Consider the following 14,225-nt stretch of genomic DNA (forward strand, 5'->3'; position numbering starts at 1 on the left):
GATGCTGATGGTGTTTTCAGGCCTAAGCTGCAGTTAATAAGCAGTGATGGGTGGATTTGCAGGAATCAACATTCAAACTTTGCTCATGTTTGGTAAGAAAGGGAAGAGCACTTGATGAAGGGGTGTGAAAACAAAATCTCTTACTGGCTGCTGCTCACTGTTATGAATAACGAGTGAGCTAATGTTCTACTTGCTGACCTATTCTTGTCGATTCGCTCACTTCCTCACTTAAAGCGTCTCTGCTTTTGCGTCTGGATTGAAGCCTTTTGGAAAATAGGCAGGAAAGTTCATGCCTGCTACTTTGGGCTTGTGTTTGTCTTGGCACAGGCCAAAAAAATAAGTTTTTTTCTGCTGTACCATATTAACAAGGCATAAAATGAAGTGTCCTTGATAAAATAAATACTTAAAAAAAAGAAAAAGAGGAGGTTGAAAATCCTTTTTAGGGCATGACTAGGACAGAAATGGGACTCTCAAGCCATCCAGCTGGTCTGGAGCAACAATCCTAGTTTCTAAATTTCTGTTCTAATCTTTATAAAACTCACTTAAGTTTTTACATGTATTCATTCTTGTCATTATGCTGAATCTGTCATATTTTCCTCCTTTTCTTTTTCTTCACACCAACTGTTTTGCAGCAAGATTAAACTTTACATGATTGTTTACCTTTTCTAAATTAAGAGGATAAGCAACTGAGTAGTAGGCCAACTGTGCCTCAGGTTTTAAATATCATAATGCACATCAGCTTTATGTGACACAAGTTGACAAAGTTGCACACGTTAATTGAAATGTGTTCAAAAATGATCTTTGACTTAAATGCTCTATTTATATTTTTACGTTGAAAGTTATGATACAATCTTTTTTATACTAAAGGTCAGTTTTAACATGTCTAAAGGAAAGATTAATATAGATTGGAGATGCACCTGGGTTTTCTGTTTCGTTTCCCTTTGAGTTCTGACATAGTAAATGGAAATTTTTACCAATTCAGTTTTATTTGTTCAGTTTTACTTTCCTAAGAAATGTTAATAATAAAAATGTTGCAAGTCACTTGGTAGAGACAGCAGTTGTCACAGCATAGATTTTATTAAACAGTCGTTAAGATTAAACATCTGTTTAAACATTAAACAGTTTGTTATACACTAACATAACATGTGACTGTCTTATATTAGCTCTACATTAATGTAAAACCGATGTATTTCACAGCAGTCATGGTATTTGGGGAAAAGGTTTGCTGTATTAAAGAGTAAATCTTCCTCTTTCTTATGTTTCTTTAAGACTATGAAAGCTACATTGTTTACCTTGAGAATACAAAAGTGCTGTAGCCACAGGCTTCCCTTCCTGCTCCTCTTTGTACCCTGCTGACTTTGTTTTGGCTGGCAGAACGGTCCAAACTTGAGCTATTCCCCAGCTTATCTCCTGTAATTGAACAATCGGCCTCCTTTGCAACCATTACGTTTGTTTTATTAATCCAGAGATCTGTCTCAGTCTGCAGAAGTTTTTTCTATTGCCTTCATTTTAGTATTACTTGCATGTATGTGATCCTATAAGCAGTTACATTTGTGAAGCATAAATCTCACAAAGCACTAATTCTTCCATATTTATCTTTTTTTCCCCAGCTGTTCAAAGATTGTCGAGCATGTGAAGATCTTGTCGTTTTGGACAATTCATGCACAAGCAGTGAGGAACTGGACCGGTTGGTAACCGTAAAGGGCATGAAAACAGGGACATCCAAAGTAAAATAAGAAAAAAAGTAAAACCTGAAGTCTATGTGTGTGATATATCTCCTACCACAACTCACACCGAACACACACCGTGCTGCCGTGAAACCCTCGGCACCGTTAAGACACTCTATTCCTCTTGTCATGTGGATACATTACAGAAAAAGGCCCATATTACCCTCACTGGTATCAGCTTCTTTTACATCTCCATGGACCGGAACAAACGCAACTCTATTGCTGGGATCCCAACATGGCCGGAACGCCTCCAGGAGGACAGGGATGGGACCGGAGGCGTAGGAAACTGCGAGATGGGCCCGTCCTCACAGGTCAGTTCTTACACCTTTTGGTACTTAATGAATGTAGTGGATGCTGTTGAGCCTAATTTGTGATATAAAGACCAAGGATCTTATCAGTTTCCATTCTCAAAAGTTGAATCTACAGAATAGGGGAGTCAAAGTCATTTCCATTTTGGGTCATATCAAGATTATGAATGTTCCCAAAGTGCTGGTTGTGTTGATAAACTTTTTAACAAGCTGTTAAAATATTAATTACATACTTCTTAAAATTAAATAACACTAAACATCTTTTCATATTGATGATTGGAATTGTTTTCATTATTTCACAGATTCTGTGGTGCTAAATTAGAAAATATTTGCAAGACATTTCGCATTATTTGAGTTTATGTATGTTGATAAATATAACTTTTCTTTACTAGCCATGTTGATTATGGACTATAACTTGAGATCAAGTAAAGCTGAGGCAGCAGTAGAGTAGAAGTTAGAAATACTGCCACCGGTTGCCATGGTTACCCACCATTGTCATGCTGTTTTAACATTAGCTAGCATGCTGACGGCGTCCTACCATTTGCCACCCCATGATAAAACAAATCATGCTACCAAGTTGACATTGGTGAATGGGAGACGCCTTAATGGCTCAAACATGTTTTATGCAGGCGAGTTAATAAATGACGAGAAAACCATGGAAACGGATGGAAAATAAACATGTAGCTGCGGTCGTCAAGGCTGGTAGCAAACCAAGTCAGCAGAAATCAAAAGTTCTGTAGGCTGAACGGGAGGCAGTGTTAAAAATAAAACCTCTGTCAGTGGCGCCGGGCGAAGAGAGATGATCTGGCTGCGAGTTGTAAATAATTTTATTAGCCTAATTGAAAATAGTTTAAATAGTTAATAGTCTTGTTTTTTTTCTGCAAGCTACATGAACGGTATAGTGGGTGTTGACGCAGTGTGATAATCTCTCTATATTGAATAGAAAAAATAGAGAAGTGCAATTATTGTGTTTGAATTCTGTGAGGTTTTGTGTAACTGCACTTCGGAGGCTGAAGTTGGATAAATATTTAATATATTCAATATTAAATGTTCCAACCCTGAGCCTTCATGTAGCGTTTTACCCTCTCTGCAACTAATTTTAATTACCTGGAGCAAGCATGAAATAAAAATGAGCAATCTTTTGAAGTTCTCTTTCTGTTTTTATATGATTATAACATACAGTTTCACAAAGTGGATGCCATATATATTGTTTAGTCCTTTTAATTAGTTTTTTTTTAAGTGGGCAAACTGCTTTTCTTCATTTTCCACGATATGGAAAGGACTCAGTTTGCATAATCTTACTCAAGAGAGCGTTTTATTGCTCTTCTTGTAAAGGTTGGATGAAAACCTAAAAAAAGAACCAGATTGGTTCTTTAATTTTGTAATATAAGGGCTGGACTGTATTAGAAAGCCATTCGGTGGCTATATTATTGGTAAAATTTACAGCAGTGATATAAAATCCACATTTTCTTATTACTCTTTTTAAATATTTTTTTTAACTGTGAACTTCAGCCTCTTGAACACAGTCCTTTCTCCCCTGCAGGAAGTCTCCATTCAACAGACCGGATTTCTATACATTGGCAAGACATATTGTGAAGCTCAAATATATATTTATAAAGCTATACATGCAAGACTGGAAATTCTTACTTATTAACTACATAACCTATGCAATTAATTTTGATTACGGTACATATATTTTAACATGTTAAAAATTTTAACGCAACTGATCACTTTTTAGCATTTTTTTTTTTACATACAAAGTTTTCGGCTGGAGCTTTGTATTTGCGTGTTTCTGTTGCACCTGTAAATCTGGCACACAACAATATCTGCAAACATACGACAAAACTGCTTCTCTGGGCCCAAAGGGGTTTCATATTAGCTTCAGAAAACAATCTGATCGGATTCTAGAAAATACTATTCTGTTCAAGATGTGCTAAAAGGAGTTAGTCTAGCAGCGGAACTATTCAAGGCTAAAATAGCATCTCAGTGCTGGGCGAATAGACGAGTTGGCATCCACAGAAAGAAGTATTTATTTATTTTTTTCAAAAAGTTGCATGAAGGATTAGAGGTTCCTGAAACACTTGAAAGGGTTTTACAGCACTTTGCACCAATCTGATGGTTGGAGGAAAAAAAAATCAATAAATATCTTTGCTGATGAGTTAAGATGTCTATTCAATAATTTAGCTGCAATTTTTTTTTTCGAATTGAAAGTGTTGACTTTTGTCAGCATTTTCGTTTCAATTAAATGCAACTAAGTAATTACTGACCCTGCAAGTAATTCACCACTATTTATGAGTATTTATTTTATCAATGAGTCAAGTACGTTTTTCGGTTCAAGACTGTCCTTTATTTAATAGGACCTAGGGCAAAAGACGACTTTTTGAATTGTAAAGGTTGTTATTGATGGAAAACATCCCTTAGTGATTTGTGCTTTTGACAGCAAACATCCAAAATGAACAATTAGTGATTCTAATCTATTGGTTAAACCATTTATTTATGGATTTTTGCAGATTTTGATCTTCAAAAACACAAAAATATACTTTTTTCTGTGGGAAAATACAAGTGTACCAGCAGTGAATTTAAAGGTAATATAGAAATAAAATAATAATAAGAGACTGTATGGTATCAGTTAAGTTGAAAACTGTGTTAAATAGGCTCCAGTGTGTGCCTCTCCTTTCTAACTTTCTCCATCTTTTACCATTTATTTTCAGGTTTTTGACTTTATCTTGAAGCAAGAGGCTGTAAATAACCAGGAAAGTTTGGAATTTGAAGCATTATGTCACTTTTTTCACCTGTTTGTTCTTCTTTCGTCCAGGTGGGCCGGGTGTGTCCGTCCTCCTACAGAGCCCTCATCAGTGCCTTCTCCTGCCTGACACGCCTTGATGACTTCACCTGCGAGTGGATTGGCTCTGGGTTTTTCTCTGAAGTTTTCAAGGTGGGTGGAGAGCGGAAATTACCTCCCTGTTTATCCTCTCTGAAGTTTTTTTTTTTAATTCTGAACCTTTAGATCCTTTGGATTTTCTTCTCATGTCCTCTCATTTTTGATTTCACACGTCATCACCCAATTTGGAAAATTACAGAAGTGATAATAATCTTTCATGACTTTTCTATGACTCATTGTGTTAAGGTTAGAATATCATATGAGGAAAAAGTTGCGAGCCATTACCATTTCTAAATTGATGAAAATGTTGAACTGAAGGTATTTTTTAATTTGATTTGAATCTGTTGACCCTTAGTGAGTTGAAAACTTTGTGTTATATTCAGTATCTTTGACGTTTTGAGGTCAAGTTAAACATCACTTAAACCCCCTTACCCTCCAGGCGTGTCACTGGAGGTCACACAAGCACTTTTACTAAATACCGTCATCTCTCACAGTATTTACTGCTTGCTGAATTATTGGAAGCCTGTCTGAGTGAAAATTTATAAGAACAATTTTGGTTTAGATAAACAAAGTGTAATGGCTGCTAGTCTTTAGAATAAAGCAGAGTTGCACAAAATTGCACGTAATTTTGATTTTGTTGCGTCATTCTCTGACGTAAATCCATTTTTTTCACATTTTCTCAGGCTTGTCGTTCACACATTTATTGCCATTCTTGATAAAGGAGATATTAATATATTAAAACAAATTCTACTTTTGCTGCTGTAGAAAAATCTCACTCTGGAACATTTTTCAAAAATCCAACCTTTTGATTTGAGATAAACTTTGAAATTGCAAAGTCACATTTGTTGTTAGTTATGTTTGATATAAACAGCATTTTAAAAACAATTGAAGGTAACATAGCTGCTTCATTGTGCTGTAAAATGGCAATGTGTGCTTGGAAAGTACATAATACCTCCTTTAGTAATGGATTCCCCCTTGCTGAGTCTAACAAAAGTAAAACACGGGTTTTAAAAAAAATAGATGTCTTCATATTTTATTAATTCAATGAAGATGTAGTTTTGGGATCATTTAACCCTAAATTTACAGATTCTTCACTCTCATTCATAGTGTGAGACATTTATGACCTAACATTTGACCTTCTTCTCTTTAAGGTGAAACACCCTCATGATTCCACTAAATATAGGTACCACCTCAGTCTAGTGGGAAATTCCTGTGACTAATGGTCTTATTACTGCAAGAAAAGAATCTGCATACTGACAAAAAAGCAAATGGGAATGAAGACGAACACATTGGGCTGTTGAAATGCTTACATTCAAAGGAGAGGGATATATATGGCTGGAAAAATGGGGCAAATATTGAGGATGAAAGTTGAAGCTAAAAGAGAAGCGGAAACACAAGAGAAAAACCTCTGATGTTAGAGAGTTGAGGTGAGAGAGACAAAAAAAAGGGGGTTTTAGATGAAGTTTTAGGTGTCCGGCGAGTACAAAGGAAGGCATAGATGGAGATGAAGAGGAGTTTGTGGGGAAGAGGTTGGTCAGATCTTGGATTCAGTAGGGTGGAAAAAATTAGAGGGGCGGGTTTGGAGGGGATGGACAAAGGGGTTAAGTTTTCCACTTGAAAGGAGAGCCGACAGAGGTGGGGGGAGACTTCAGAGGAAGATGGGAAAGAAAATATTACTACTCCTGCTACTACTACTGCAGGGAATGATTAGGATGATTAGGGCATCATGGTTTGTTTGAAGCCACAGAGCAGAGAAGAAGAGGGGAATCAGGAACACATGGAAACAGGGAGGAGGGGGATGTGAAGAAAGAGAAACGGGGGGTCGGAGGAGGATAGACAGATATGGGGGAGAAGGCCTTCAGAGGAGTGGCCATCTGTTGTTTCTGCTGCCATGTGGTGGAGACTGTCGCCTCTTATAGCCAAGCCCCCTCCTTTGAACTTGAACAGAGAGATTTTTGTCTGGATGAGACCCAGAAAGAGAGAGAGAGGAAAACGGGCACAGGAATCTCTGATTATATGAATCTAAATCCATGGTCCTATTACGATGGCGTACTAGGGCCATTGTAGACAGAAAAAACGTAAATCTCCACCAAGAAATCTTTCTTTGAAAAATTTCAGTATTTGAATGGTCGAAAATTTACTACTAAAAAATAGAAACATTTTGAAATTAATCTAGAAAATTTCTGTATTTCAAAAGTCGCACATTGTCAACTTTCCAAACAGAAAATTTCTAAAAGTCAGAAATTTGCTAGAAAATAATCAGAAATGTTGACATTGATCTAATTTTCTAAATTAAAACTTAGAAATTTCTGAGTTTCAAGAGTGAAATTTTTTTTTAGATCTTTAAAAATTTTAATATTTTTAGACAATGTTTGACTTTTGAAACTCTAATAATATTAATACCAAATATCTTTTTCTTTTTTCTAGCAAATTTCTAAGATATTAATCTGAAATTTTGACTTTTCTTTTAGCAGATTTTTGACCTTTCACACTCAGAAACTGTTCTTTCTACCAAATTTCTGAGACGAATCTCATAATTTCTGAATTTTTGTTTAGCAAATTTTTGTCTTTTCAAACTGAGAAATTTAAAAAAAAAATTTCTCTACTACTTTTTTGTCTATCTGCAGTAGCCCTAAAATCAAACCACTGTCATGTCCTGTAACTAATGGTATTAATCCATCGCCGTTTTTTCACACTAAAAAACTGCATGTTTATATATTTCCTAACTTCTGTTGTCATTGATACCAATGCAGTTCATTTAGTTTTGTGTAGCTGTCAGATCTGCTTTTTTTGTAAATGATGCCACTCGTTCATTGTGTTACTGTACCTGTGTTTGAGGAAGATATTAAAATAGTTAGAAGATGTCATTATTCTGACATGTAGGCCAATTCATTAGGTACAAACATACAGCACGTCATAGACATCATGCATCATCCTGTTCTTAGCCTTCTGTCTGGAGTAGATAGTAGTGTCAGCGCAGTCGTGTCAGATTAGTTTCACCTCAATCTATAAATGTTTCTGCTTCCAGGAAATGAGTTAGCATATGTAGGTAGATAAATGTGTCTCTCGCCAGAAGCACAGTCAGGTTGTGAGTGTCTCTTGGTGGTTTTGTAGGTTGATATTTCCTATTTGCCTGCATGCATCATCAATTAGTTTAAGTGTGCAGCATTTTTTTTTTTTTTTTTTTTGTGGTGGTATGATCTATTTTTTACCTCTCTATGTCAAAGATTGTGAGGAAATGGGGAATTTAGTTCAAGGGACATCCTTTTTCTTCATGCTGTTTTGTAACATATTTGTGTTTGCTTTTGAAATGTGGTTAATGTAACATTTCTGAGTAGTGGCTGTGTGAGAACTGGTATGTGGCTGCAATCTACATCTTTCTGCAGTGACCTCCACCAAAGTCCGGTCAGCCATAGATAAATGAATGCTGATGTTACAGCTATCTAAAAACTGAGATGATCCCAATGCACAACAGTACTAAATTGATTGTAGGGTTCTGAAAATGACACATGCACTCTGTTATCACGACTGGTCAGCAGTGACTGACCTCATTTCGCTTGTTTGTGTCGCCTTCTTTATCTGCTTCCTCTGGCGTCTCGCTGCATGTGCTAAATATGTGCTTAGCACGTTTTATTCACAAAAGGGTTTTTAACATGCTACCAAGGCCTTTTCTGCAAACATAATTAGTTTAAACTGAAACATAAGAGCAGTGAACTGTCAGAGCAGCACAGCATTGGAATATTTTATCATCAGAAAAAGAAGATTCCTGAATTTAAAGACTTTAGGAGACATGTATAGCATTAGCGGAAAAGTTAGCTGGCATTTGAGAATTAGCTTTCCTTTCTGGAAATCACACTTAAAGACCTAGCATAGCCAAGGTTGTGTGTTAGCTATGGCTTAAAAAAGCTGTAATTTGAAGCAATTTTTACTGTAGTCAAGTTTATTTGTAGAGCACATTTCAGCAACAAGGCAGTTCAAATTGTTTTACATGATAAAAACATAACACAATAAAAAGTTATTTATACTGTATGTATTTCTGTAAAGTAAATAAATGTTAAATCGACTGAATTTATATAGTTGCCACTCGTATTGACCACATAACCATATTCACTCAGTTTCACTAACAAAGACACACCGATATGCAAATCGCTATGCAAGTCGGGTTTAAAGCTGGAGGGTGTTAGCGCTGTCAATCACTCATGTACGCGCTGCTACCACCCGCTCCCTTGCTCTCTGCTAAGCTGCAGCTAGTTCTTCTCAGCGGAGCCTGTTGTGAACACCGGCTAAAGCTAGCTGGTGTTGTTACCGGTGGATAAACATTTTTCCTGTAACGCTAATATAGGGCCAAACACTTGCTTCTTATTGAATACTTTGAATACGTGCTGTTTGACTTCTCATTTGAATGCGAGGTTCACAGTTGTGTGGGAGCCGAACAAACCCATATCATCGCTCCTCCACCACCATGCTTGACACTTGGTTTCAGAAGTTTGTTCTGTGTGTGGTTTTCTCTAAATATGGTGATGCACATTGTGGCCAAGCACCTCCATTTGCTCTCACCTCTCTTTAGAACATTGTTCCAGATGTTTTAGCAATTTATTTCTGTTCTTTATATTTGTTCTGACTTGTTCTCATTATACCATTATGAACTCTGACATTTAACAGGCACCTAGCAGAGACTGGGAACTCTTTTGTTTTTATGGGATGTTTTTAGCACTGCATGCTGCATTCTTTGTGAGAAATTACCTGGAAGACTGGCAATTATCCTTAATTTTTTCTGGTTGTGAATAATGTTTCTCACCATGGACTTTAGATTGTTTATAGAATACCTTTTAACGCTTTCCAGATTGAAGGGTTGCAACGATTGGTTCTCTGAGTTGAGTTTGACATTGTGTTAAACTGATTTTTACGATTGTAGCGTGCTGCTTAATTAAATAACTCCATAATATCTGTTTTGTCCTACTGAGAACAGATTTTAGCACCTAAAAATCTGTCTTTTGGTACATAAAACCCTGTTTACCATTACTGTAGCTAAAATGTATGCAATGTAATAATCTGCTGTGACATGTTTGCCTGTCTTTGAGCATAAAATGAAGCTGTTCTGTCTTCCAGGTACGCCATCGCGCTTCAGACCAGGTCATGGCTCTGAAGATGAACAAACTCAGCAGCAACAGGGCGAACATGCTGAGAGAAGTCCAGCTCATGAATCGACTCTGCCATCCAAACATACTGAGGTAATCAACAATCTGACTAAAGAGGATACTAATCCCTGTTAATGCTGCTTTAACCAAAGCTAAGAAAATAATGTGATTATTTTCCACTTCGTTGAGCTCGTTGATTAACGCATTATGTTGCAACAGCAGCTGACTTTTAAAGTGTAATTTAGCCACAATGTAAAAACCTGAATGCTTTTTGGAATTTAACAAATCGTGTTCTTGGTAATAATTTCTCTCCATATAAATAATGACTCAAAACATTTCCACCAACCTATTTTATCATCACTATCTTCTCTCTGTAGCTCATGATCCCCTGTGGTGGCGAACAGTTTTCTGTTGGGAGAACTAGAAAAAGTACCAAACACGGAGAGTTTGTTTTAGAGTTGCACCAGACGCCTGGAGGCAAAAAGCAGGAATTACATTTTTATGTCATTACAGACTTTAAACAATTATGTCAGCATTTTATTGACTATAAATTGATTGCTTGAGGAAATTGACAAGTGTTTTTACATAATATGGCTTCCATCAGCAAATTGGTGAATATTATTGAACTTCAGATCAAAACCTCAAAGGGAAAATAATGCTGCTGAGCCAAAAAGCTTGCGGGGTTGTGTGTTCCCAACACAGTTTTGATATGTTTGGAGATATGCCCAACCCAAACTTTGACCTAAACTGACTCCTTTAAACAAAAAAAAATTCATAAGGATTAGGCCTGTCACAATAACAAATGTTCCTAGAAAATAAATTGTCCTGCAAATTATTGCAATAAATGATGATATTGTCATTTTGAAACAATTTTCAACTACTGTAATGACAATTTTGTAATTATTCCAGTTTGCCCTCTCAAAGACTAATAATTTTTTATTTTGTTCACAAAACTCCACACTGGAACTGGAATACATTTTAAATATCCAAAATAAAATACATCAGTCAGAAACAATAAATAAAAAGAAACTAAAAGATACACAAAACCGAAACTTTAAATAAAATTGAATATTACTTCTCTGCCAACAAAATTGCCATTAATAAAATATTAATCTTCAAAATGAAAATTATTAAGCTTATTCTAATTTTTCATGCTTAACTAATTACCGCGACAGGATCAATTAGGATATAAAAGATCTGTCCAGGAGTCGCTAATGTTTAATAATGTCCACAGAGGACAGAGGCTAATTTTAAGAAGACAAAGACTGAGCATAGTGGTGGCAACATCATGCTGCGGGGGATAATGGAGGACAACCTAATGTCCACTCAAATTAACAGCTAAATGACTGGAAAAGGACACAAATTGTTGTTCCAATAAACACAAATCAAAAGGACTTTTTACATTGAAAGCAGAAAATAATTATCTTCTGGAATATCATTATTCCTATTTAAATCATAAACTTATGCTTTAAGTTCTTAGATTTGGTTGGTTTTTGAAAGGAGACCAAACATTTCTGCTGAGAAGAGCTTATTGTTTTTGACCTGTAACTGGAAGCCTACGGTAAATATTTGTGATTTAAAAAAAAAAAAATGGTTTTACCGTCGTATGCATATCAATGTTGAACTCACTTTTAATTTATATTTAGTTTGCTTGTTGTATTATAATATCCATTTATCATGCATGTATGTAAACATCTGGCCAGAACTTTGTAGAAAACAGAGTCTTGAGTCTGAACCCAGAAGTTTACACTTGTTTAAATCTTTTCCTTTTATGATCTACAATTATAGTAAATGTTGAATTAAACAATAGAAAACAAAATGATCGAAATATTCTTCAGGACATGATTGTTTTTTTTCTTGCTCTAAGCCTCTGGGTGGGAGAGTGTGTGGATGAAGCATGCACATACATGCATAAATATTCTTCTGTGTGCATTCCCTCTCATGCACACATCTTGTACAAAGTGATCTTTGTTGAGCGTGCCTTGTATGTTTGTCTCTGTGAACAAACACTGTGGAGTCATTGTTTGCTAAAAAATCCAGCAAAGACCTAGAAATGTGACCTTTTCTTTGCCTCGAGTGTTATGAAGCCCTCAAAGCAGCTCATGAACAAAGTTTGTCCATTTGTTGCACATTGTGTCTGGTTAGTTGAAGAACATGACGTTTGTTTTTGATTATTCAGCCCTAACTTAAGATTAAAGAAATAGACAGGCTCTAAAGTGGCTGGTTAGATTTTTTTAGGTTTGGAAATTGATGGGCAAGGCAAAGGTAGAAATGGGAAGAATGTAGGTGAGGCAGATGGGCTGTTATTATCCCACTTTTAGCAGACAGTCTTACAGCAATCACCTGTTCAGTCTTGCCTGGTTTCTCAGTTTACATATTCCAGAAAAACTTTAGATTATTCTAAGCTTTTTCAAAATTCTTTGTCGTTTTTTCCCCCACCCCCCAGGTTTAAGGGAGTGTGTGTCCACGAGGGCCAGCTTCACGCTTTGACAGAGGTAAGAGGAAGTAAACACAAACTGTTTCACATTACAGGGGACGTATTATGCAAAATTCACATGTTGCTTGTTTAATACTTCCATTTGGGTTTTTCTACAACTTCTAAAAACATCCCAGCTGTAAAAAATAACTTTAAGAAATCCGGATGTTTTTTGACAAGAAATTAATATTTCTTGTTGTCTGGAAAATGAACCATTTCAAAAACCTACAGAACAATCAGCAGGCACTGACCTTTCACTCAGTTTCCCCAGAAACCCAGTCTGTTACCTAGCAACCTAAGCACAGCTCTGGGACTTTTTTTCAACTTGTTTTACTGCTGCTGGAAAAGACATGTTTTGGTGTAGACTTAGCATCCAGAAACCACTTTCTCCATACTTGTTGGTTGTGCAGGAGGCTCCACTTCTGCTTGTGAAATGTGTACGGCTGTAAAATTACGCACCTGTTCGCAGCCATATTTATGTGCGCTTCATCTCATTCAGGTTTAAAGTGACAAGATGCCTTAAAACGGCTCAAAATAGGCAGAACTGAACAGACTAAAATCTCATTATATAAGAATTATTTTGTGGAAAAAAATGTAATATGTTTTGTGTCACCCATAGACCTATCCTAATCTGTTCAAGGAAGCATGTAAGGTCACTTTAAAGCTCCAGAACAAAGTAATGATACCTCTGATCAAATTTCTCAGCTAATGAAAGGTACACTACTTCTGCAGTCATGTTCCATCTCTTGTTGTGGAGTTCATGTCCCAACTATTATTAGGTGAACATCGCGTCACCCAAGAGCACAAAAGCCTGTAATTGTGGAAAACCAAAAGAACCAAACGCCTTCTAGTTTACCTAAGGTTTCAGTTGTATGTTTCTGTCTGAGAAAAGTTCTTGGAAAGAGTTTAAAAGCCTTCAGCTGCAAAATTTAATACAAGCATTGCTTTATCAATCAAGAAATGGATAAATGCATGTAAATTTATTATTCGCATCCATAAAATTTTTATTTAATTACAGTAAATGTAAACATTTAGCCTCAAAATATAAAGGCAATTGGTAGAAAAGTTTTTTTCTGAAACGCATGAAGGTGTGAAAAATTAAAACTTATCATTTTCAGAATAAATGATTCTTCCTGATGTACTGAATTTAAGTTCCTTATTTTACTTACATTGTTGGTATAAATGCTTCAACATTTTTTGCTAAAGGAAATTAGACATAAAACAATTTTTAAATATGTTTCCATGATCAATAAAAGAATTAAATGATAAAACTGAAAGCAGACCCTAAAATGTTTTGTAGTTATTTTTAAGCTAACTTTAATAACAAGGGGTAAAAATTGCTGATTAATTATGTCCACATTTATGAAAATATACCACATTAAATACATTTATCATGCATGATGTGTGTTTTTTTTATTTTTTTTATTATTATTTTTTTTTACATGCTTAGATTTTCTGTTGCATTCACAGTCACGTTTTCTTCCAGGTTTACCCTGTTTTTCTTCGTAAGTGTCCCCATCAAATTTAACCAGCTGCCCCACATCATTATGCTGCCACCCCAGTTAGAGAATTCAGACCTGAAGAAGATCTATATGATTTTTATGCTGTTGCTTGAGATATTTACCACATTCCCTGTCCTCAAGCAGTGGATTTCACAATCTGACCTTTTTTAACAATTAGTAGCAGGTGAAGAAT

At 35.9% G+C, this 14,225-nt stretch overlaps 1 protein-coding gene across 3 annotated transcripts in view; it reads left to right on the forward strand.

The window, feature by feature from the left end:
• Positions 1 to 14,225, forward strand: part of tesk2 (testis associated actin remodelling kinase 2) — a 45,837-nt gene that overhangs the window by 15,020 nt on the left and 16,592 nt on the right. For all 3 annotated transcript variants that reach the window (XM_044133724.1, XM_044133723.1, XM_044133725.1), the window contains exons 2-5: positions 1,611 to 2,038; positions 4,851 to 4,970; positions 10,026 to 10,147; positions 12,501 to 12,549. In XM_044133724.1, the coding sequence (XP_043989659.1) occupies positions 1,922 to 2,038; positions 4,851 to 4,970; positions 10,026 to 10,147; positions 12,501 to 12,549 (408 nt within the window). In that variant the 5' untranslated portion in view covers positions 1,611 to 1,921. The remainder of the gene's footprint in view (positions 1 to 1,610; positions 2,039 to 4,850; positions 4,971 to 10,025; positions 10,148 to 12,500; positions 12,550 to 14,225) is intronic.

This window comes from Gambusia affinis, linkage group LG12, assembly GCF_019740435.1.
Source record: "Gambusia affinis linkage group LG12, SWU_Gaff_1.0, whole genome shotgun sequence".
Lineage (NCBI taxonomy): Eukaryota > Metazoa > Chordata > Actinopteri > Cyprinodontiformes > Poeciliidae > Gambusia > Gambusia affinis.